Below are 23,651 nucleotides of genomic sequence, written 5' to 3' on the forward strand. Positions count from 1 at the left end.
GTGATGTATGAATTCTCCTCTTGCCACATACTCCATCATTGTCAGGATTTAAATGTTTTGCCGATCTGGTGTGTGTGAAATGTTATTACATTGTGGTTAGCGTATGCATTCCCCTGATCCCTAAAGGTGTGGAACATTTTGTCATGTTCATTTACGGTTTTTCTTCTCAGCTCTTTTTCATTTTTTATTTCAGTGCATCTCTTTTTCTTTTTGATTGATAGAAATTATTTTGGGTGCTAATCCTTAATCATTTCTGTGTCATGCAATTATCTTTTTTTGTTTCTAACATTTTCTTCACTCTTTTTGATGTAAACTTTTGATTTTTTTTTTTCTGGCTGCGCCATGCGGCTTACAGAATCTCAGTTCCCCGAACAGGGATTGAACCCAGGCCACGGTAGCGAAAGCGCCGAAGACTAACCCTAGACCACCAGGGAACTCCCTAAACTTTTGATTTTGAAGCAATCTCAAATTTACAGAAAAGTTGCAATCTCAAATGTACAGATACTGCAAATAACTCATTTTTCCCTAAACCATTTGAAAGTTGCCAACATGATGTTTCATTATTTTTGAATATTGTAGTGTGAGGTTTTTACAAACAAGGACGTTCTCCTACACAGCCACAATACAACCATCAAAATGGTTGTCAAGGAAACGCTGTCTGGCAGCACTTCGTCCAGTTTTTCCTTGTAATCTGAGGGTGAGATAGGCTGTAGTGGGCTTTTGCCATCTGAGTAAGAACGAAAAGCCCTGAGAGCTTTCTAAAATTACATTTCGTTGTTGCTGCAGTTTACAAATGCAATTAACATATATTTTTTCATAAACATCAGATGCATAAAATAGATAAATCATAAACCTTAGTCTGTGAAACACATCATTAGTCCATTTGTGGCCTTCCTCTATTATTTGTTTATTTTTAAAATACAATGAACACTTGTGAACCCACACCAAACTCAAATATCACCAATAACTGACAGCTACCTGTGTGTTCTCCTATTGCATCCTCTGCTTTCCTCCCAACAATTACCCTGTACGCCTCAGGGTGTACTCCTTACCTTAGCGATGTATGCTTTTTGCCTATTTTAAAAATCATCAACTTGTCCTCTCCGGACCTTCTTTTACCTTCTTCATATCTTCATGTATCTTCTCTATTTCTACTGCTTTCAGTAGCCCTTCCATATCTTTTGTGATCCATAAGGCTGTAGAAGAAAAGTTTATTTTTCTGTTCTTAGTGCTTTTGGATGATTTCCAAGAGGAAAAGGGAACTGATGACTTAATGGAGTCATGTTCAAACTAGAAGTTGCATTTTTGAAAATCTCCTTAAGTGATTCTGATGTCAATTGAAAATGAGAGCCCATTTTGTGAAGATGATCCAGAGAAAGGTCATGTATATTGGGTCAGAAGCAGGGTGGAAGGGGAGCGGGTGGATAGTTCCACTTTGAGGTCAGTACAAGGGCAGAGCTCAGGGGAGCCTAGAGCTGACCTGACCTGGCATATAGCACAGCTTGAAATACCCAAAAACGTCTTCTCCACAGATTCAAAAAAATCCTGTGTTAGGCTACTCCTTTGCCTTAGGGCATCAAAGCCTATGTTAATAGTCATCATTTAGAACTGTGTTGTCCAACATGGTAGCCACTGGCCCCATGTGGCTGTTGAGCAGTGTGGCTAGTTTGACGTGAGCTGTGTTGTGATTCTAAAATACATAGACTTAGTATTAAAAGAAGGCGGTAAAATATCTCAATTTTTATACTGGTTACATATTGAAATAATATTTTAGATGTATTGGGCTAAATAAAATATACTACAAAAATTAATCTCACCTTTTTCTTTTTCAATGTGGCTAATAGAAAATTTTAAATCAAAGTTGTAGCTCATGTTATATTTCTGTTGGACAGCACTGGTCTAGAAAGCCTCTGAACACAGAACTCCAAACAGGTACAATTTCCAACGGGACTGGGAGTGAGTATATCGGAGACGGTGGAGGTAGTGAGCAGTGCCAAAATTAAAGTGGGCCTAGGTGACCCTGAAGGGGTGGTTTGTTCAGCCAGGTGGTAAGTGAGGGCATTAAAGCCTGGCTGTTGGAGATGACAAAACATGTAAATCACTGAATTCTGGAATTTCATGATTAAACAACGCTTTCAGGTTCATCTGGTCCCGTAAATGATGGGAAGGAAATCCCTGGACTCAGCATCTGAATGTTTGGGTTCTAGTCTCACCTCCACCATTTACTGGCTGGGAGGTCTTGGACAAATCATTTAATCTCTTTTCTTGTATGTATAATGGGGGAGATAAAATCTGCTTGACCTTTCTTGGAGGGTTATTTCAGGTTTTTTAACTTATTCAAAAGTCCACTTAAAATTCTGAAGCACTGTACAAATATAAGATATTAAAAAGACATTGCCTACGTCACAATCCTGGCTCAGTCCAGCTCAGCCAAGAGTTGTTGATAATTTTCAAAGTGGACAGTTACTTTCTAGATAATTTGGCATTGAACATATTAGCACCTTTGCGCTTATATCTCTACAGAGAAGCAATTCCTTTCTTCAGTTTTCATATGACTAACAAAAGACTTGGACCCAGACTGCAGTGTAATAACGATTCCTATTTTTAAAAATGAGAAAAAAGGGGCTTCCCTGGTGGCGCAGTGGTTGGGAGTCCGCCTGCCGATGCGTGGGGCGCGGGTTCGTGCCCTGGTCCGGGAGGATCCCACGTGCCGTGGGGCGGCTGGGCCCGTGAGCCATGGCCGCTGAGCCTGCGCGTCCGGAGCCTGTGCTCCGCAACGGGAGAGGCCACAACAGTGAGAGGCCCGCGTACTGCAAAAAAAAAAAAAAAATCTTGAGGTTAAATTAAACTTTTTAGTGAAATGTTGTGGAAGGGCTCCCTTCCACTAGCCATTGTTACCAAAGTGCCTTGCCATGCAATCTCGGGCAGCCCCTTCATTCTATAGGCCATGCAGTAGATGTCTGGGCTGTGTGTGGCTATTTCTGGTATTGTTCTTCTCCTGTCCCACCAGGCAGGCTACAGAGTCGCAGCAATAGCCCTTGATTGTCCTGCCATATTTCCTTCCTGGAGGAAATGAGGTTTTACTTGTTACTTCCTATCCTGTAAGTCAGCTCTTCATTATTTTTCCTGAAGCCCCGCGGATAAATAAATGAACAAATCAACAACCAGCTAACCCATCAGGATCTGAGGGCAACCCCATCATAGTAACTGGCATCTGAAGGAAGCACAGCAGTTTATAACATGCTTTCACATATATAATTTATTTTTATCTTCAAAACAAAGTCATAGGGCATCACTATCATGGCCTCATTTTACAGATGAGCCCAACTAAGGCTCACAGAAGTTAAAGGAGTTACCCATGATAATCATCCTTGGCTGTTCTTGAGAAATGGAGAGCTGTGGCCAGCCTTCACACATGACAACATGGTGGAAGCAACCCCGTGTCTATAACCACAGACTAGTTCTGGGAGGGAGGTGAGAAGCCACCGCAATGAGAAGCCCGTGCACCACAACAAAGAGTAGCCCCCCTCACAGCAACTAGAGAAAGCCTGCGCGCAGCGACAAAGACCCAACACACCCAAAAATAAATAAATAAATACATAAATAAATAGTACCTGAAAAGGATATGACTTTAAGTCTCTGTCATCAATGACTACAACTCTGTTATCAGATCAGTCTAAGGGGCGGGAGGACACTGGGGTTAGGAAATAGAGAGGCAGCAGAAAGAAAACTGGAAATTTACTGGACTTGCCAGAGGCCTTTGACTCTTGTCTCAGACCTGGACATCACTGTGCCACAATAATGAGTCCCCCGACTGTGGCCCCCACTGGGCCCCAAACTATGAGTGACAGCGACCAGAACCTGGATCGGAGAGTCTTCTGACAATTATGATTTAAAAAAAAAAGAAGCTTGAGTTTTCAATTTACTATATTTGCCAGCCATTTACATTATTTGGGGAAATTTTGAGGCCACTCTTGACACATGCAAAGTTTAAAAATTTCATTGGCAGCACTCATATCTGCCATGAGTCACCCAGCCTGACAGGGAAATCTGTAATTATGGCTGAGACTAACAAGCAAGAAAATGACACCTCTTTCTTTATTGTCCTTGTCAATATGAAAATGGTTGATGAATCGGGTCTTAAATTTAAGACCTGGGTTTACATATGATAAAGGTCTTCTACTCTTCACCAATTGCAAGATAGAGAGGAAAACCAGAGAAAATTAACTTTGAAAGCCACCTTAAACACAGGATGACTTGCATGGCACTTGGGTTTTGGGTTTTTTTTAATTTTATTTATTTTGGGGTCTCCATTGCTGTGTGAGGGCTTTCTCTAGTTGCGGCGAGTGGGGGCTACTCTTTGTTACGGCGCGCAGCCTTCTTATTGCGGAGCACGGGCTCTAGGCGTGCGGGCTTCAGTAGTTGCGGCACATGGGCTCAGCAGCTGTGGCTCGCGGGCTCTAGAGCGCAGGCTCAGTAGTTGTGGTGCGCGGGCCTAGTTGCTCTGCGGCATGTGGGATCTTCCTAGACCAGGGATCGAACCAGGCCCTGGCATTGGCAGGCAGATTCATAACCACTGTGCCACGAGGGAAGCCCCGCACTTGTGGTTTGGATGAGAACAGAAACGCAGTGCAAGTTTCCACACCTCTCCACTCAGCCTCCCATATTTATTCCCTCTTCTGGATCAGGATGCACTAGACTCACCAACTCCAGTAGATGGCTGGAGCCGGAGGAGACCTCAGCGACCATCTGCTCTCATCCAGCTTTTTGACTCTATAAGAGGGAAAATGATGTCTACACTGGTGGTTACCCTCAGCTGGTTAGTGGCAGATCCGAGACTGTGAGCCAGGTCTCTAGACTTCCAGGCCAGGGATCTTCCTGCCATACCCCGCTTTTGGAAGACTGATCGAAGCAAGCTGTCTGTCTGGAACCGGTGTACATCTTGGCTTAAGGTCTGTTGCTGAGCCCATTTAGATGTGAGGAGTGACTAGAGTCCTCACCTCTAGTGCCAGGAACCCCAAATGTATCATGACTCACCAGAGGCTACCAGACAATTGCTAGATTGTAAATTCTGAGAGGCAGGTAACTGATTGGAAGGGGCAGGAAGTCAGGGGTCTGGTCACAGAGTTCCATTTGTACAGCAAGGACATTGCTTGCATATAGATTGTATTTTTATTTTGGGAAGCCTGGAGACTGATGGAGATTATAGCAGGTGACAAGGTCCCCTCAATCCCCTCCTGACAATATCAGTACAACTCACGTGCATAGTCATTTTTGGCATCTCTAGGAAGAGATGGAGAATCACTAAGTAAATTACTTTCAAATGTCAAAAATTACTAAGATCCTCACATGATAGTACTTGTACTTAACCATCCATTGGGTCAGGAGATTGTAGTCATTAAGAATTAGGTTTTAGGGAATGTAAATTGGTGCAGCCACTATGGAAAACAGTATGGAGGTTCCTCAAAAAACTAAAAATAAAATTGCCATATGATCCAGCAATCCCACTCCTGGGCATATAGCCAGAGAAAACTAAAATTCAAAAAGATACATGCACCCTGGGGCTTCCCTGGTGGCGCAGTGGTTGAGGGTCCGCCTGCCGATGCAGGGGACGCGGGTTCGTGCCCCGGTCCAGGAAGATCCCACATGCCACAGAGCAGCTGGGCCTGTGCGCCATGACTGCTGAGCCTGCGCGTCTGGAACCTGTGCTCCACAACAGGAGAGGCCACAACGGTGAGAGGCCTGCATACCGCAAAAAAAAAAAAAAAGATACATGCACCCCAATGTTCACTTGCAGCACTATTCACAATAGCCAAGACATGGAAACAACCTCAATGTCCACTGACAGATGAATGGATAAAAAAGCTGTGGTACATGTATACAATGGAATACTCCGCAGCCATAAAAAAGAATGAAATAAAGCCATTTGCAGCCACATGGATGGACCTAGAGATGATCATACTAAGTGAAGTAAGTCAGAAAGTGAAAGATTCACTTATATGTGGAGTCTAAAATGTGACACAGGGAATTCCCTGGTGGTCCAGGGGTTAGGACTCTGTGCTTTCTCTGCCAAAGGTGGGGGTCCAATCCCTGCTTGGGGAACTAAGATGCTGCAAGCTGCCAAAATAAGTAAGTAAATAAATAAATAAATAAAATATGACACAAATGAACTTATCTATGAAACAGAAACAGACTCACAGACATAGAGAACAGAGTGGTATCTGTCTGTGAGTCTGTTTCTGTTTCATAGGTAAGTAAGTTTCTGTTTCATAAGTAAGTAAATAAATAAAATATGACACAAATGAACTTATATATGAAACAGAAACAGACTCACAGACATAGAGAACAGACTGGTGGTTGCCAAGGGGGGAAGGTGCTGGGGGAGGGACGGTTGGGGTGAGCAGATGTAAGCTTTTATATATATGATGGATAAACAACAAGGTCCTACTGTAGAGCACAGGGAACTATATTCAATATCCTGTGATAAACCATAATGGAAAAGAATATATATATATGTATAACTGAATCACTTTGCTGTACAGCAGAAATTAACACATTGTAAATCAACTATACTTCAATAAAATAAAAATTTTACAAAAGAGCTAGGCTTTAGAGTGCAACCAATTTGGGTTCAGACCTAGGCCGTACTCCTTACTACTATTCTACCAGGCCTACTGTGCAAGCTCAATGCATGTTAGCTACCATTGTTATCAATAGAGAAGATATAAAGTGACAAAAAGCCACTGTGGATTCAGTTGATTCATATTCATGTGTATTTAAAAATTACAACAGCATCTACCTGAATAACTGGTAAATATCTATGACTGGAGTTATTTATTCAGGCCACAGACAATGTTTTGTGTGCAAATTAATTGATTTGAACCTGTTACAGTAATCACTCTGCTGGGTCATGGGTCCATGGTGCTAGTACCTCTGATGTTGTAGAAGAGCATGGATTTTGGAATCTCACAGTCCAGGGTCAAATCCCAGCTTTGCCATGTCCTACCTGTGCCATCTTTGACAAGTTGCTTAACTTCTCTGAGTCTCAGTGTCCTCATCTCTAAAATAAATGATAATATCTTCCTCACAAGGTTGTTGGGAAGATCAAGTGATACAATGTCCACAGCAACCTAATGGACGATGGGTGTCAAATAAATGTTCATTTGTAGTCTCACAACTTGGGCAAAGCTTCATAATCCACACCACTTTGAAAACCATTACTTAAATTGCAGAGGACAGAGACTTCCCTGGTGGCACAGGGGTAAAGAATCCGCCTGCCAATTCAGGGGACACGGGTTTGAGCCCTGGTCCAGGAAGATCCCACATGCTGCGGAGCAACTAAGCCCGTGCGACACAACTACTGAGCCTGCGCTCTAGGGCTCGTAAGGCACAACTACTGAGCCCGCGTGCCACAACTACTGAAGCCCGCGTGCCTAAAGCCCATGCTCCGCAACAAGAGAAGCCACCGCAATGATAAGCCCGCACACTGCAACAAAGAGTAGCCCCCGCTCGCCGCAACGAGAGAAAGCCTGCACGCAGCAGCGAAGACCCAACGCAGCCATAAATAAATTAATAAATATATTAAATAAATAAATAAATTGCAGAGAGCCTGGACATTAAGACCTTCATACCTGGAAGGACTTGTAGCCCCACTATCTGAAAACAGGGAGAAGAATAAAGTAAGCTCCACATTCAACAGTCCTTTCTATGTTTTATTATTTCTTTTATTCTCTACGAGCATCTAAGGACAGCTTCAGCCTCTACCTAGTATCTTTCACCTAACTTAATTCTTGGTCCACTTCTCCTTCTCCCTTTCTTGAATTTTCTCCTTACCCTTAGCCTGGAAGCCCCACATAAGCCCCTGCACTGGGAGGGCCATGAGCACTGTGTCAGCGTGCTGTTGCCACTGTCACTGGTGGAAGCTCAGGTGCTCCTGAGGGCTACCCTGGAGCAGCTGGACCCGTGCCAAACCCCTTCTTACAGAGCGGCACTGACCGTGGCATTGATGGTGGTGGTGGAACAGGTCCTGATAGTCGAAGCAGGATCATCAGTGGCTCAGGACATACCCACCCTTCTTCCCTGGAATGCAAGGCTGGAGGCCACTTAAAAGGGCAGGCTGTTCTGCAAACAGGAAGGCAGTCCGGGCAGAAGTGAGTGCAGTGGGGGAGAGCAGATCAGCTTCTGGAGGGCACGTTCTCCTAGAAGGTGTGGTTTACCCACTGCCAGGGAGCTGGGAAAGTCACTTGACTCCGGGCCTCTGTCTTCCCTGTCTCCTGCTCAGTCTCCCTCACATCTCTGTTCACTTGGTGGATGAGTGGAAGGACGTGTACAGTCATGGAAATTTCTCACACTGCTGGTAGGACCCGTGTCAGATTCCCTCCTCCCCTCTGGGAAATGCGCTTTGCCCATTTCGAAAATATCTCTTCCACTTCCTGTTTCTGGAGCTGCACAATGTGCTCCGTCTCTTCCTTTAGACAGAAGTTTGAAGGCAGTCCATCCTTGAAGAAATTTTCCTCCTTGGCCAAATCCTTTTTTCCCATTTCCTCAGGAAGTTTGGGAAACTGGCACCCATGTTCCCAGTCCCTGGCTTCGCACTGACCTCCCAAGAGCAGGCAGACACTCTTGGATCTGCTTGTCAGAGGCAGAAGTGGAGCAAGGAGCCAAGGTCACCCATTGAGATCACGTGACATGTTGCTATGGGAATCATGTGAGAGTGGAATGAAGAACAAAGAACAGAAGGCTCAGCGTTGCAGGCAAACAACCAATCCAGGAAGGGCAGCTGCTAGTATTTCCTGTTTATTTATCTTTTTTAGACTAAGTATCTGTTTCTTGTTCTCAAATTTAGAAGCTGTTTGCCTAGCACAATTTTAGATACCCAGAAACAGTCCGCCAAATATATGCCTCCAGTACACCTTGGGGGTTCATTAGATTAATTAATAGTGGTGAATATATGCTTTGAAATCCTTTTATTAAAAGGGCCACCTAAATCCCAAGTACCATTATAATCAGGCCTAATGAGGTCAGTGGTTTAAAGAGGGTTTTAAAGCATATATAAAGCTCCTCCCAGATCAGTGGTACAGCATGAAGGTGAGAAGAGGCAGGTGAGTCTGCATGCTGGCATTTAAAAGGTCCTCCACAGCGGGAGAGCCACACTGAAGGCAGCAGATTGAAGCCAGGTGCTCGGAGATCTGTTAATGGATTCTCAAACTTAAACCTATGTTTTAGGAATAAGGCCACCACTTTGTAAAATCCTGACAGGTTGCTGCTGAGTTCGGAATACCTTCTGGTGAGCCATTCTGGGGGTCTTGGGGAGGGACTTGGGGAGGATTAAGCCTATGACTTTGCCGTTGGTTGAGTGATGTTCATGACAGCAACTCCGAGCAGTATTTTCTCGCAGGCTTCATGTGAATGATCATTGTACCCCGCGGGCACTTCTAGGGGCTCACGCTCCTTCACACTTTCAATGAACCCTCGCCTGCGTTCCCGCCTGTACCATGGTTGCTATGGTGCCATCATGACCATGGAGACCTCTGGTGCTACCTGTGATATCACCAGGGTGATTGCCGGCAGTGAGTGTGAAGCCAGGCAAGCATTTGGCTAGCCCCCTTTCATCATTTTCAGATTCTTTCTTAGGAAGGAGCTTAATCCTGAGAAGATCATTATTATAGTAGTAATATCAAAATTAAAAATGAGAGAAAACCAGAATCCTGACTCCCCCATCAAGTTGCTTCTTTTCACTTTCCCTTCATCCTTTCCAAACCTGGTTGAGAGGTGTTTATTTCTACATATTGAAATGATTGCTTAATTAAAATATCAAATTCTGGCTTTGTTTTTTCGTTTGTTGTTGTGTCGACTTCAGGTTACAGCGTGAGCATTTTAAGCAACGCTCTCTGTACGTCCTCTCTTGTGTAATTCTGTTCCGAAGTCTTCTTCATGTTGTCTCAGTATTAGCATATCAGAGCTGGAAGCAACTACAAGGTCAATCTAATCCTACCTTCCCAATTGACAGATCAGACAACTGAGGCTCAGCAAGGAGGAGAGACTTCCCGAGGGCCCAGGGCTAGGTAGTGTCAGACCAAACTCAAACATAGGTTGGCTGACTTCTAGTCCAAGACTTTTCCCAATGCACCAGATGTGGCAGAAAAGAGAACAAGAAAGAAAGCAGAAGTGGTATCCATCTGGGGCTGAGGACCTTTCTGGGTTTATGCGATCAGAGACCAAAAAATGCCCTAAGGGGCTTCCCTGGTGGCGCAGTGGTTGAGAGTCGGCCTGCCGATGCAGAGGACACGGGTTCGTGCCCCGGTCCGGGAAGATCCCGCGTGCCGCGGAGCGGCTGGGCCCGTGAGCCATGGCCGCTGAGCCTGCGCGTCCGGAGCCTGTGCTCCGCAACGGGAGAGGCCACAACAGTAAGAAAAACCGCAAAAAAAGTTCCTAAAATGGTTGTCCCAAGCCTGTGGGCCACAGTCAGACCTGTGGCTAACGTATTAAACTTTGAAAAAGGGGTCTCTTCTGGAGTGGAGGAAACAGTTTATTTTCTATTGGTGTAGGCATCCGTGGTTTTGAAATGTTTGCTGAGATGGATTTGAAGGTCTTCAAGTCTTACAAATTCTAATCAAAGAAGCCAGGCACTGCATGGACCCTGCTCTCACTGCAGCCATCATTTCCAGAGAAAGCCACGGCGGAACCATCCGGCAAGACGGCTGGGACCACAAAGGACTTAAATTTGGCTTGATGCAGGTACTCAGCTAGAAACTTTCAATCGGCCCCACCTCATCCTTCCTCACAGAAGCTAACCCAAACTGGAAATCTATCTGCATTTATCCTAGGCTTCAAAACACGGGTACTTGCATAATTTCCACTGGGATTTCTGTAACATGTCAAGATATACCAGTTATTGGATATCTTTTTTTAAGTATCTTATGAGTTTTGCCATTACAATTTGTAATTAATATTATGCAATGTACTTAAATTGAGAAAATCTTATAAAGGGTACTATTACAGGTATCCCTTTGAGGTTCATGAAATAGTAAATTTAATCTGTGTAGATCAAAACATTATAATGAAACCCTACTTGAACCAACTTGTCCTTTAGGCAAATTGGAGGAAGGGGACCCAAATTATCAGGATATTTGCTTCCAGGTTTTCCCCTATTCTATTCTATTCTATTCTATTCCATGCCACACGGCTTGAGGGATCTTAGTTCCCCCACTAGGGATTGAACCCAGGCCCCGGCAGTGAAAGCACTGAGTCCCAACCACTGGACCGCCAGGGAACTCCCCCAGGCTTTATTTTAAATTGTCTGAGAAACCGAGACTTCTAGCCTTCCAATTATTTTTGACTGCAAATATCTAGACTTTGGGTGCTCATTATTTGTTTTGAAACAACTTTTTAATTTTTTTTGAGTGCTTAACTAAAACTATGCTACATCCACTTCTCCCAAATCTTATTTCTCTGATTCTCTTTTCTGTGAAAGGACTTGTAGAATTGATTCTGTGGGAATAAAGAAAAGGGATAAGGCCAGTGTCTATGACCTTGAACATAAGGAGGAGAAATCAGGACAGCAGAAAAATGTGTTGCTCCATCCAGATGTTGACATTCTTACCTGAATTTTCTAGCTTGATAAAAAAAAATCCATCAACCTGTTGGTACCTGGGACAGCAAAGCACACCTTTTGCAGGCTGTTGGGATTCTCACAGACGGAATTAAGGCAAACCAGAAAAAATTCCCCACGTGGAGTGTGGCTCAATACCTCAAAGGTAGGCCAGTGCTTTGTTTAGAAGAGCAGTGAGTGAGAGCCCAGAAGGCCGGGTGTACCTTGGGCCTCCCTGGGCCTGTGCCCATAGGGTCAGCAGTGGGCCTGGGAGGACCCCTAGCGTTCTCTGAAGCACTGAGTTCCTTGGAGTGTCCTTCGTGCCCAGTTTCCATTCCCCTTCTGCCAGATGGTGGGGGTTCTTGTTACATCTCATTGGTTATTGAGCCATTGAGTGATACCTTGAGAGTTAGTGTGATTGTTTAAAAGAATATGTTTGCCTTCCTCTGATGGGTTTTTTTCCCCTGGTGCAAGAAGCTTTTACCCACTTTCTGAATTTTTTGAACACATTTTCACTCTCTGAGCATCCTCAGTGACACCAGGGCTTTAGGTACCATGATGTGTCCAGGTGGAAATCCCTGCTAGGCTGATCACAGACCCCCTCAGGTTCAGCACCTCCCAGACTGAACTAACTCACTAGCCTCTCACTATAAACTTGCTTTTTCTTCTGTATTTTCTGCCTCTGTGAAAGGCACTATAACATACCCAGTCATTCCAGCCAGAAAAAAACATATTTTTTTCTTAGGTTCTCTGGTTCCTTCTCCCTTCACATCCAGCCATACCAATTCTTATTAAGTCTGCCTCCTATAGGCCCATGGTATGTATATACCTCTCTCCTTTTATGGCCTTAATTTCAAATAAACAGTTTTACATTTTATGGCCTTAATTTCAAATAAACAGTTTCTATTTTCTATTTCAAGGTCCTTGAAGGCAGGGATCAGGACCAGGGGTCTTTATCTCTAGACATCCGAGCAGAGCACAATTATGGTAAACACATGAGTAACTACTGAAGATTAACCTTCTAGGGGATAATACACATATGCTCAAACATGCATATTGCACACATACACCTACAAAGGAATGAGTATGTCTTGAGCATCATTGTGCACTGTGCGCTCAGTGTGGCACACATCCTGGTCCACAGTAGGTGCTTAAAACATTTTATTGAATGAATGAATGAGTGAATAAATGAGTGAGTTCTTGAATGACTGAGAGAATGTTACAAGCAGTTTTAGACTGAAGATTTACTGGGGATCTAGTTTTGCCAGGCCTGCACTAAATAAGAAGCAAATCTGACTTTTGCAGCAAGAAAAACAAAAGTCTTCAGAAAAAGAGAGAGAGAAGGAAAGCAATCTGGAAGTTTTTCAGTGATTCTTGAGGAAATGGATCCTTTCAGGAGGAGAGGAAGGGGGGAAAGAGGATCTGGGACTGTCTGCTTTGGAAGATTTCCCTGGAGGGCTGACATCCCGGGAATGCTCATATCTTATTTCTGCTGAAAGTTAATCTTTCAATCTGAACCTCTGGTTTCATTTCAGGTGGTTTCTCAGCCTTCAAGTCAGGAACTGAAGCCACTGCCACCCCCGCGGACATAGACTGACGTCATCAGTGATATTATAGCTCGAGCTAAATTCTATAAGAGACACGGCTTCTAGGCAAAGCTCTGTGGGTGGGCCAGGTTGGCAGGTGCTTAGATGGCCCCTCTTTGAGGGTTTGATATGGTTGTGTTGTACCCAACACTGGCAAAGGAATGGTCGCACTTACGACAGAAAATTCATTTCTCACTTTTCTTCATGCAAATAAGCATAAAAAAAGGAAAATCCACCCAGTTCACATTACGGTTCCCATGAAATATGCATAAACATATGCATAATTATTGTGCAGTAAATGTAAATGTCATAGTAAGTGACATATTCTTACCATATTCTTAAGAATAAGTCCACATATTGCAGCAAGGCCTCATTTTAGTCCATGATTTCTTTTCTTTACTTTTTTTTTTTTTTCTTGGTTATACCACATGGCATGCGGGATCTTAGTTCCCCAACCAGGGATCAAACCCATACCCCCCTGCAGTGGAAGCGTGGAGTCTTAACCACTGGACTTCCAGGGAAGTCCTAGCCCATGATTTCAATGCCCACCTACTCCCTGTCTTACCAGAATTGCTAACAAGAAGAGAGCCTGACCTGAGCCTTTGTCCTTTTCCTAGTATCTGCTCAAGCTACTAGGGCTTTGCTTGTGAGGAATGCCTGACTCCCAAGCCGGTCAACCTGGGAGGCCATGGAGAAACCAGGCTGGAATTCTAGCTCCCTGGGTACCTGAGAGCCAACTGTGGTGAAGCAGATCTTCCTCAAGGGACGTACACCGTGTCCCTCAGGCCCACACCTACCTCTTGTGCCTTCTTCCTCTTGTTTGCTGAAGATCCAGGGACTGGCTTCTTTTCTTCCCTTTTCAGTAGTTGCTGCCACATGATCTTCCAAGAGGTCCATTCTCCACCAAACATGGCTGAAGATAAGCATATAGGAGCCAATTTTGTTATTGTTCTTTAGGTGTAAGTAAAATTAACCAGTTCTGGAAATTTTAAGCAGTAAAAGGAAATTACCAAAAGCCTATCAAAAGGCTCCCAGAGCCAATGAAAGGCTCAAGAACAAGAAGAGTAACCAGGCAGCTCTGGGGTCTAGGTAGCAGGAAGCAGTTGACCATACTTTATAGCATCCCTACTGCATGAATGAATTAGCACTCTCACTGCGTAAATGAACTCCAACGACCTTTTCTCCCATTCTTTCATCATTCTGCTTCACTTTTATAGTTCCAGGAGAGACTGATGGACTTACCTTGGATCATATACACACCTACAGGCTGGCTGCTTTGCCTTTTGGTCTTGCCCAGACCACCCACAATGGAGAAGAGACATTCTTCCAGAAGGAAACCTGATGCGGTTTGTGGCTTTACTTCCATACTCAGAAGAAAACACAAATAATATGTTGGAATGTAAAGCTCTCAAAGTCCCTGCCGATGTGGCCCCTGCTGGGCCTTTAGCTCCCTTCAGAGATGTTCAATAAATGTTTCTACACATCACTTCTTTTTCTGAGGAGGAATCAAAATCATACCCACCTACCTCTGAGTCCCCTTGGAGAAAGCCAAGTAAACCCTTCTCTGCTCAATGACCTCTCAAGCCTACCTGCAGATTTCACCCAGGCAGAACTGGGACCCCTGTGTTTCACTGGGCAGAGCCTATGGTCAGCTGGTGAGGCAGCCCTGCAGCATGTAGACCAGCATCTTTTATGATTGGTTGAGGACCATGCTGTACCAGTTAAATACTTTGATTATTATCTCTGCATGTGGGCAATCCAGGACATTTTTAGATGTTCACTTTGCTCAAGAATGATTTCTTCTGTGGGAGAAATCACAGCATGTACTCCATCTAATTGCCAACTCCTTCAATGTCACTACTAAAGCAAAAAAGTACACCCAGGTGAGATAATTTCCAAATAATTTGAAAAACAAGAAATAGTATGATGACTCATACTCTGAATCTATTCCCCCAGTATTCTTTTTATGACTGAGATACCAGATGTTCTAGAGGAGAGTCAGTATTTAAGGTGTCTTAGTTTGGTGCCCATAGAAGCAGACCCTGAAACAACTTCAGGTGCAGGTGGTTTATTTGAGAGGTTCAGGGAATGCTGATATGAAGTGGCTGGGGGATACAGGGAAGGGAAGAAAGCCAATAAAATGTGTGTCGTCAAGCCGGCTACCACAGTGGGCACTGGAGCTCAATCCTCCAAGCAAACGCTGAGGGACTGTGCAAAATACACTGCAGAATTATTATACACAAGGGCCAAGAAGCTGGGGTATTTATACATCAACTTCTAAGAGCCATTGACTGGGGTATCTGCCTGTTGGGAGGAGAGCAGCTTAATTCTTTGCTCCTCTGGTCTTCCATGCAAATAGGTGGCACACTTTTCAGAACTTCCAAGGGAATGAGACCGTTGACACCGAGATGCAGATCCTGGCAGATGGAAATCAGCTGAGCATCCTGAAATGTCTAGGGATGTAGGAAGGCCCCTGCTTGGGGGTGGGGTGCAGAGCCTCTCTTCTCTCCACTCTTCAAAACACTTCTCTTCCCTCCCTCTAGCCTAATACCCCTTAATAACTTCATGCTTTTAAAAACAAATACCTGGAACAGAGGCTGACCTCAGTCAAAGGAACACAAAGGAAGGCCTGGCCAATGAGGGAGAGAAAACGCAAAAAACAAAACACAAATTAAAGTCTCAAAGGAATTATCATGCCACGTGGACATTCCTGCTGCTTGGGTTCACTCAGTAGGTTCCTCAAAAAAGCTATGCTGTTTACTTTTAGTAAGATGAAAAGTTAAAACTTGGATGAAGCTTTGAAAATGTGAAGGGCAGAAAGGGATGGGAGAGGCGTGGTTTCTGATTGTGGCTTTGAACTTGAAGCACCTGCCTGACCCCCAGGCTCTGGTGTCCTGAGATGAGCTGCACACAGGGAGCGAGCGGAGTCTGGGTATGGATGGTTTGCTGCTCATTTCTGTTCCACCTGCTTGTCTTTCTTTGCTGGTTGTCTGGGGGTGAATGCCTACTTGACTGACAAGCTCTAATTTAAGGGCAGCAAAGAGTAGCAACCCCACTCCAGGGCTTGGCTTTGCCAAATCCATTTTGAATGTAGGAAAAATAGCTTTTCTCATTTTTAAAGAATGAAGTAAGTCGCTGTAGGCTGTTCGCTGTAATTTGAAACTGGCCAAACTATATGGAGTGTTCTAGGAGCCACGACTGTGAGCATGTAGTCTCACCTGTTTGATCACACCAAGTCGATGCCATGAAAAGCTATGGGTTTGGCTTCTCTTCGTGGCTCTACATGGCTCCATTCCTAACCACATCCTCTTCTATCCTGCCTAAATTTCTCTCCAACTATGTCCTTCACTCCGTCTCTCACACCCTGGTCCTTCCTTCTGCAGGATCTATGCTCCCCCACCTGTTCCCCAGGCCATCTGCCCCTTCTGAATTCTTGGGTCTACACCAACCTCTCCATTGCTAAGGCTCTGCCATGGGCTTGGCGTCCCCTCTCGCTGCCTCCATTTCCCAGCCTTCTGTCACTACTTCCTGTCTCTTTCCCGCACTGGATTCTAAAATGAAGACAAAGATGTTTTACAAAGTGAACTCTTAGTTAAGTTATCGTTATTATGTGTTATTTCCAACTTAAGAAATTGGAGCCAGAGAATCTGGATTAGCATTTTCACAAGTAAAGAACAAAAATTCCTTATTACTTACATCTTTGAGGATTGTTTGAAGTTCTCTCTAAAGAGAAGAGTCCCCTGCTCAGGTGTCCTTTGAGCTTTGTGTCCACTGATCTAAAATAAAAATGATCAGATAGAACAATGTGTTTCAATATGTGTCCTTATACTTTATGAAAGTTATAAAAGCATAATTAGGTTAAATTTGATGATGTACATACATTTTTACTTTGATTTTCTTGCAAGAATATAATGAACTGATCTTGGGGTTGTCCTGGATTCTAGAATGTTTTGTCAGAGTATCTTAGGGGAAGAAGATACAACTTAAACGCAATACAGTTCTGAAGGTATTGTTGTGGGGTTTGTGGGTGAAGAAAACACAGCTTTCCTTACAGCTGCTCAACACCATGGTGCTTACAAAGACTTTCCCCTAGGTGCAGTGCATGGGTCGTTTTAGTTTTTTTTTTTTTTTTTTTTTTTTTTTGCGGTATGCGGGCTTCTCACTGTTGTGGCCTCTCCCGTTGTGGAGCACAGGCTCCGGACGCACAGGCTCAGCGGCCATGGCTCACGGGCCCAGCCGCTCCGCGGCATGTGGGATCTTCCCGGACCAGGGCACGAACCCGTGTCCCCTGCATCGGCAGGCGGACTCTCAACCACTGCCCCACCAGGGAAGCCCGGTTGTTTTAGTTTTTATCTATCTGTCTATGCTCTTATTTACAGAGTAGTGCTAAGAGGTAGGGTCTGTTCTCATTTCGTCTCATTCTCAGCATACTTTGAAGACAGGTGAGGATCATGAGGCTGTGGAGTCTGTGGATGGTTCTGGGTCTTGGGGTCTTCTTGAGGGATCTGGGGAGAGTGTCCACTCTGGAGATCTCAGGACGTCTTGACTGTCATCACCAGCGAAGACCTCTGAAAGGTCCTGAGGTCCAGTACCCACAGTGAGAGCAGAGTTGGAGGGGGAAGTTGTGAGAGCCACAGGTATCTTCAGAGTATGGAAGATGCATTCTGAGAGGAGAGAAGCCTTCTGCTCAAAGAAAAGCCAAGAGCTGAAGGTTCACCCGAGAGAGCGTGCTCTGTGGGAGGTGGCTCAGCACGGGGGTGGGGGTGTGGTCAGAAGGACATGAATTAGACCAGAGTATGGAGTACATCCATTAGGGAATAAGATTAATTTACCAACATTGATCAATATTCAATGAGTGAATCCGCCTGCATACCTTTACTGATAAGACCCCTTTGCACGCAAAGCTGCTGTTGAAACAACAGGAGAGACCGATAGAGGACCTCCTTAATGGCAAAGTACATTCAATTATTAAAACTCACGATGATGAAGAAAACTGAGCCATAGCTGCTGTAGGTACGATATGGACCATTTCGCTTAGATGTTCTTTGTTCTGTGTGCAGCTTCTTCCCTTTTCTGGGCCTGGCCTCAAAGTCTTGGCCTGTTCCCTTCCGGTGCAATGTGGGGGCCTGGAGCTGGGTCCAGAAACCTCCATGTGACCACTTTGCCGGAATTCCCAGTAGGCAAGTTCGGCCCTGAGGAGAGCAACTCTGCCCCGGCCAACACACACTCTCATTTCTCTGCCTAATTTTCAGCTGGTGTTTGAGAAGGAGGGAACTGGATGGGTGTTTTGGTGATCTACACAAGTTCGAGATTAAGGGAGCATCAGTGATAACCTCCCAAAGAGGGAAAAATGATCTCAGGTGTGAATAGTAACTATCGTGTTTGCACAGGGGCATAAACATTTTAGGCACCGGACACCCCAAGTCAGCTCACAGATATGAGTCCACTTCGCAAAACTTTCAAATCAAGTCTTTCCCGTGAGATCAAATTCTTACGGACATGGCAGGGTTATGGATCTAATTCAATTGCATAATCGCTCAGGAATTGAGCACTACTCTGGGGGCAAGCCCAGTGCTAGCAGGTGTCATCTGCCTCCCAGGTGCTAATAGTCTGGAGAGTAGGGAGGCCCACTTCCCAAACTAGGACGTCAAGGAATCTTAAAATTCATTGCCTTCCTCAACACTTTGGCAAAAGTAGGGGCCAGTCCAAGGTTCACCCCAGCAGCCTGGATTCACTGATAGCCTGGGCCTTAATATGCTAGGGGCAGAGGTCAAATGGTATAAAAAGGTTAAGTGACTGTGTTCATTTCTGAAGGAAACATACTATCACCATTACTAGCAATAAAAACAGTGATAGCTACTATCTCTGGGTACTGAATCAGTTGCTTTACATTTATTTCATTTAATTCCCATGATAAAAGTGCTATTATCATCCTCATTTAATGGATGAGAAAACGGATAAGACACAGCAAAATTAAATTACTTGCCAAGTTCCCACAGCCAGTACTAGGGTTTGAACCCAGGGATGCCAGGCTCTGTAGCATGTGCCCTTAATCCCCGTGATGTCCTATGTGTGTAGTAACAGTGTTATGTCTGCATCATGGATTCCCCAATTCCCACCTCTGCCCTCACAATTTCTAGTTGACCCCATAAGGTACGTACGTGGCTGATTAAATGTCTGCAGTAATGCAAGGGATCAATCAAATGTTGGTTGGAAATTGTTTCTTTCTCTGAATCTTTTCTTCCCTCGTACGCCTCCTTCATTTTGTATGTAAAACAAAGGCCTACTCAGTTTCAGACATGTATAATGTTGTGGCTAATTCTGAAATGTAAAATACAACAGCTTATAAACCCAAAGAAACCTTGTCTTCCCCCAACCCCTTCGATCAGTCACCCTGGAAATTTCCAGCATAATTTAAAACATTCTTCTTTTGGAATTGCCTAGGAACCAATTTTAGATTATCACCCATGAAGGCAGATTACCTGTGAAGGTAGATGTGATATCTGGAAACCCCCAAAAGTTCTTTGGAGTCACATGTTGCAAAAAGCTAACACACAAAGCACCAGGTGATTAACCCGGGCAAGGTTGTTTTCATTCAAATGTAGAGGTTTAATGAGCCTGATTTAACTCAGATGGACACCACACTGGCCCAAAGGAAGCATTTCCAACCTGGTGGACTAGGTAGGATCCTTCCCAGGGTGGTGACTCTGAAGAAAACATACTGAACTTTTATCATGGGAGCTGAATGAGGAAATAAATAGAAAGCAACTGATTCAGTGCCCAGAAACAGTAGCTATCATTGTTTTTATTGCTAGTAATGGTGACAGTATGTTTCCTTCAGTGCCCTCATGCAGATGGACTCTTTAAAACAGATGACATAGAGCACATCCATCAAAACTTTCTTAATTGCACATCGCTACTAGTGAAGAATTTTTTAAGGATACCCGAATATATTTGTTCATTTTACAAATTTCCTGTATCCTGATATTTTACATATATTATGAAATATTACAAAAATATAAATTTGAAGGATTCGATGAGAAAACAAATGGAAACAGAATTTCCAGTACTTATTTCCCTCACCCCAGTGTACCACGCTCTCTCCCTTGGGTATGCAAGCTCCATTTTGGAGACAGCACCCTCTCTCTTCTCCTGTCCTCAGGGGTCACTGCCTCCGAAAAGACTGAAGCAAAGGATCTTGGAAGGATGTTAGCCAACAAAGCCAGCATCCAAGAAGCTGGGAAATGGTTTTGTGTGGACTCAACGACCATTGCGGCCATGACCTCCTGGGAGAGCCATGCTGGGCGGGTCCTCAGAGATGCCTGGGGAGATACAGGAAACGGATTTGGATTCGGGCTGATGCAGGTAGGACAGCAAAGCCGTGCAGGCTGGTTCAGTTGGCTGTTGGATTTTGGCTGTAAAACATCACAGGAGGTTAAGGGACTGTTTTATTTTATAGCACGAAAATGATCCCAACTCATACTCTGTGGCAAGTTTTAAGTGGGCAAAATGTGCCTTTCCAGGTCCCCTCTTTCAGGGCCTCTACCCTGCACCTCTTCTACCCAATCCCAGCTCCCTCCCTGGGGCACCACCTCCCTCTGTGCTCCAGACAGGCTGTTGCTCCCTGAGAGCCATCACTTTCCCACTTGCTTCCCCCATCAGACTGAACTGATAACCTGAGGAGAGCAGAGAGTGGCTTGGAGGTAACTTTTCTGAACAGCTGCCCCTTCCCTGAGTATTCCTGAAGACTCAAGGCCTTAATTCGATGACTGCATTTTTTTCTTTTATTCATTTTAGTTGTTTTTTTTCCAGTTTTATTAAGATACAATTGACATACAACACTGTATGTTTAAGGTGTACAGCATGATTTGACTTACACGTACTGTGGAATGATTAAAAAGTTTATTTAACATCCATGATCTCATACGGATGCACACACACAAAAAAGAATTTAACGTGATGAGAATTTTTAGGATCTACTTTCTTACCAACTTTCAAAATACATCAACAGCAGTGTTAACTATAGTCATCACATTGTACATTACTTCCCTAGTACTTGTCTTACAACTGGAAGTTTAGGCCTTTTGACCACTTTCATCCCATTCCCACTCCCCCACCTCTTGCCTATGGTAACAACAAATCTGGTCTCTTTTTCTATGACGTTTCTTTTTAGATTCCACATATGAGTGAGATCATATAGTATTAGTCTTGGTCTGACTTATTTCACTTAGCAAAATGCTGTCAAGGTCCATTCATGGTGTTGGAAATGACAGAATTTCCTTCTTTTTATGGCTGAATAATATATATATATTGAATATATATATAATGTACGTATGTATATATATATATGTATATCTATGCTACATTTGGTTTATCCATTCATCCATTGATAGACACTTAGGTTGTTTCCATGTCTTGGCTATTGTTAAATAATGCTGTTATGAACGTGGGGTTACAGAATAGGCCCCCAGAGACAAAGTGGTGTCTAGTTGGGGAACAAGAGCGTGCTCTGGTGGGAGCTGGGGAGATGGTCCACTAGGACTGTGGTCCAGGGGCCAGAGGGCTCTGGCGTCAGAAAGAAGCCCAACGTTGATGGTGAACAAGGGGGAAGTGGGGAGGAGGTGGGTCTAAGGACAGAGAAGACCCCGGTAGCCAAGACGAAGAAGCCGGTGGGGATGAGTGGGAGTGAAAGAGGACAAGTGACAAGTATGAGGACACAGTGGCCAGGGGACTCCGGAGCAAAGTGGTAAGGCCAGCTGTGGGGGTGGGAATGCCAGTGAGAATGGAGGGGCCTTGGCAGAGACGGCCCTGGCGGCAGAACAAGAGCCAGTGATGCGGTGGAAAAGTGTGGTGGGGGGCAGGGCCCGATGGTGAGGAGGGAGACAGTGAGGGAGACCTGCCCGGAGCCTGGATGGCAGCAGTGAAGGGAAACGGGCCTGTGGAAGGCACTCCAGCAGAGGCTGGGAGACCTTGTAGTGCCCTCTGAGAAGGTGGAGGCTGGGGTTATGGGGGCTCAGAAAGAGGACAGTGAATGCTGAAGTGGGCACAGAGGATGCAGTATCTTCTCCAAGCTCCCCAAATAGCAGAATGCCAGCTTTGGAAGACAACCTGTATGTACATATATGAAAACACCTCACAGCCAGGATAACGACACACAGTTGCTGACAGTTGCCCTTATCAAGGAGCTTGCCCGGAACTCCCTGGGGCTGCAGGAGACAGGGTACAAGCCTCAGTTAGGGCGGAACAGGGGCAAGGTGTCCTGGCAGGGGTAGCGGCACCTGACGGTTTCTCCTGTCCTGTTTCCTGCACCCCATTTCTCACCAAGGCTTTATCCCACATTCTCTTCCCTAGAGATTCCCCTGACACGTCAGGCCAAGCTGTCCTGAGGCCCTGGAATTTTACCAGCCTTCCTGGGAAAAAGGAACACAGAAAGCAGGGAAGTGATGGACCTCCTGCACAGAAGAGAAAGCAGGACTGGCGCCACTTGTTTTTTTTTTTTACATCTTTATTGGAGTATAATTGCTTTACAGTGGTGTGTTAGTTTCTGCTTTATAACAAATCCACTTGAGTTTTTTTCTGGCAAGCTCTCCAGGCTGGGAAAACAGAAGACTGGGTTACCTGTGGTGAAGGAAGGAGCAAAGAGATACTCTAAGGAGGTCGAGGCTGAGTAGAATGATCCTTAGCAGCTTAGACCCGAGAGCCACAAGAATTAGTATCGGGAGTGCAGGCTGGCCACAGACCACCAGACACACCTGGAGCTGGATAAGTTCCCTTTATTGCATCTCAGGAAAAGTCCTTTGGGAAGGACTTTAAAGGATCTGGGCTCTTATTAGATGATTTTGATGAGTGTTCAAAGAAGCATGGTTTGCTCTGGATTGGATGCTGTCAGGAAAAGAGAGATGGCTCTATGATTGGTGTCTTCATGAATCTCATCTAGAAGGTGAGAGGCATGAAGCGAGGCTAAAGCTGTGTGATGAGAAGCAGCAGGCCCCACATTACCCAGAATAGGGGATGTGCCTCATTTTTCCGGCTTGAACAATGCTTGTGTTTTCGTCTGCGCTCGGATGTGATTAGGGAGTGAGCTTGTTTTCGCCTTGATCCATCAGTTACAGGGCAGCTTCATCTGATGTTGGTGACCTGTGAAATTGCTTACGTTCAATAGGAAACACCTGTCAGTGCTGGGCCGGCTCCTAGACACACGGAGGCTTTCCAGGCCAGCTCCTGGCTGTCACAGCTGCTCTTCTCTAATGCCCCTCTTCAGCCAAGGGCAGACAAAGTCAGACCACAAGGCATCAATCCACGACGTCCAGATTTTCACTGGTCAAGATTTTGTCAGTTAAGACCAGGAGGATGTCCAGAGGTCATAGTCTTTGTTGGACTAGGGCCAGTTGTAGGATGAGTTGTTGAGTCATCTGATGTGCCGACGGCTGCACGGCAGCATTTAAGTTTTTGGACAGGATGAACTGAGCAACTGT

At 44.8% G+C, this 23,651-nt stretch overlaps 2 protein-coding genes across 4 annotated transcripts in view; one reads left to right on the plus strand and one right to left on the minus strand.

Moving 5' to 3' along the window:
* Window positions 1–2,787: 2,787 nt before the first annotated feature.
* MRPL30 (mitochondrial ribosomal protein L30) overlaps window positions 2,788–23,651 on the minus strand; it is a 42,522-nt gene continuing 21,658 nt past the window's right edge. Inside the window, exons 7-10 of one of the 3 annotated variants that reach the window (XR_003795011.1) lie at window positions 16,873–16,952; window positions 16,626–16,727; window positions 13,974–14,543; window positions 2,788–2,810 (exon numbers count right to left, since the gene is read on the minus strand). The gene's annotated coding sequence lies outside the window, so the exon portion shown is untranslated. Of the gene's footprint in view, window positions 2,811–13,973; window positions 14,544–16,625; window positions 16,728–16,872; window positions 16,953–22,402; window positions 23,648–23,651 lie in introns of those variants that run through there. The other 2 variants (XR_003795010.1, XR_003795013.1) reach the window with 2 other exon arrangements.
* On the plus strand, window positions 9,422–13,329 carry LYG2 (lysozyme g2; the record flags this gene model as incomplete). The annotated part of the gene is given in 6 exon segments (XM_029232498.1): window positions 9,422–9,569; window positions 10,548–10,604; window positions 10,607–10,741; window positions 11,622–11,756; window positions 13,126–13,183; window positions 13,185–13,329. Coding segments are annotated over 6 exon segments (591 nt in total), but the record flags the coding sequence as incomplete, so codon positions are not given.

Source organism: Monodon monoceros, unplaced genomic scaffold (genome assembly GCF_005190385.1).
Source record: "Monodon monoceros isolate NGI ecotype Baffin Bay Population unplaced genomic scaffold, NGI_Narwhal_1 Super_Scaffold_19, whole genome shotgun sequence".
In the NCBI taxonomy this organism is placed as follows: Eukaryota; Metazoa; Chordata; class Mammalia; order Artiodactyla; family Monodontidae; genus Monodon; species Monodon monoceros.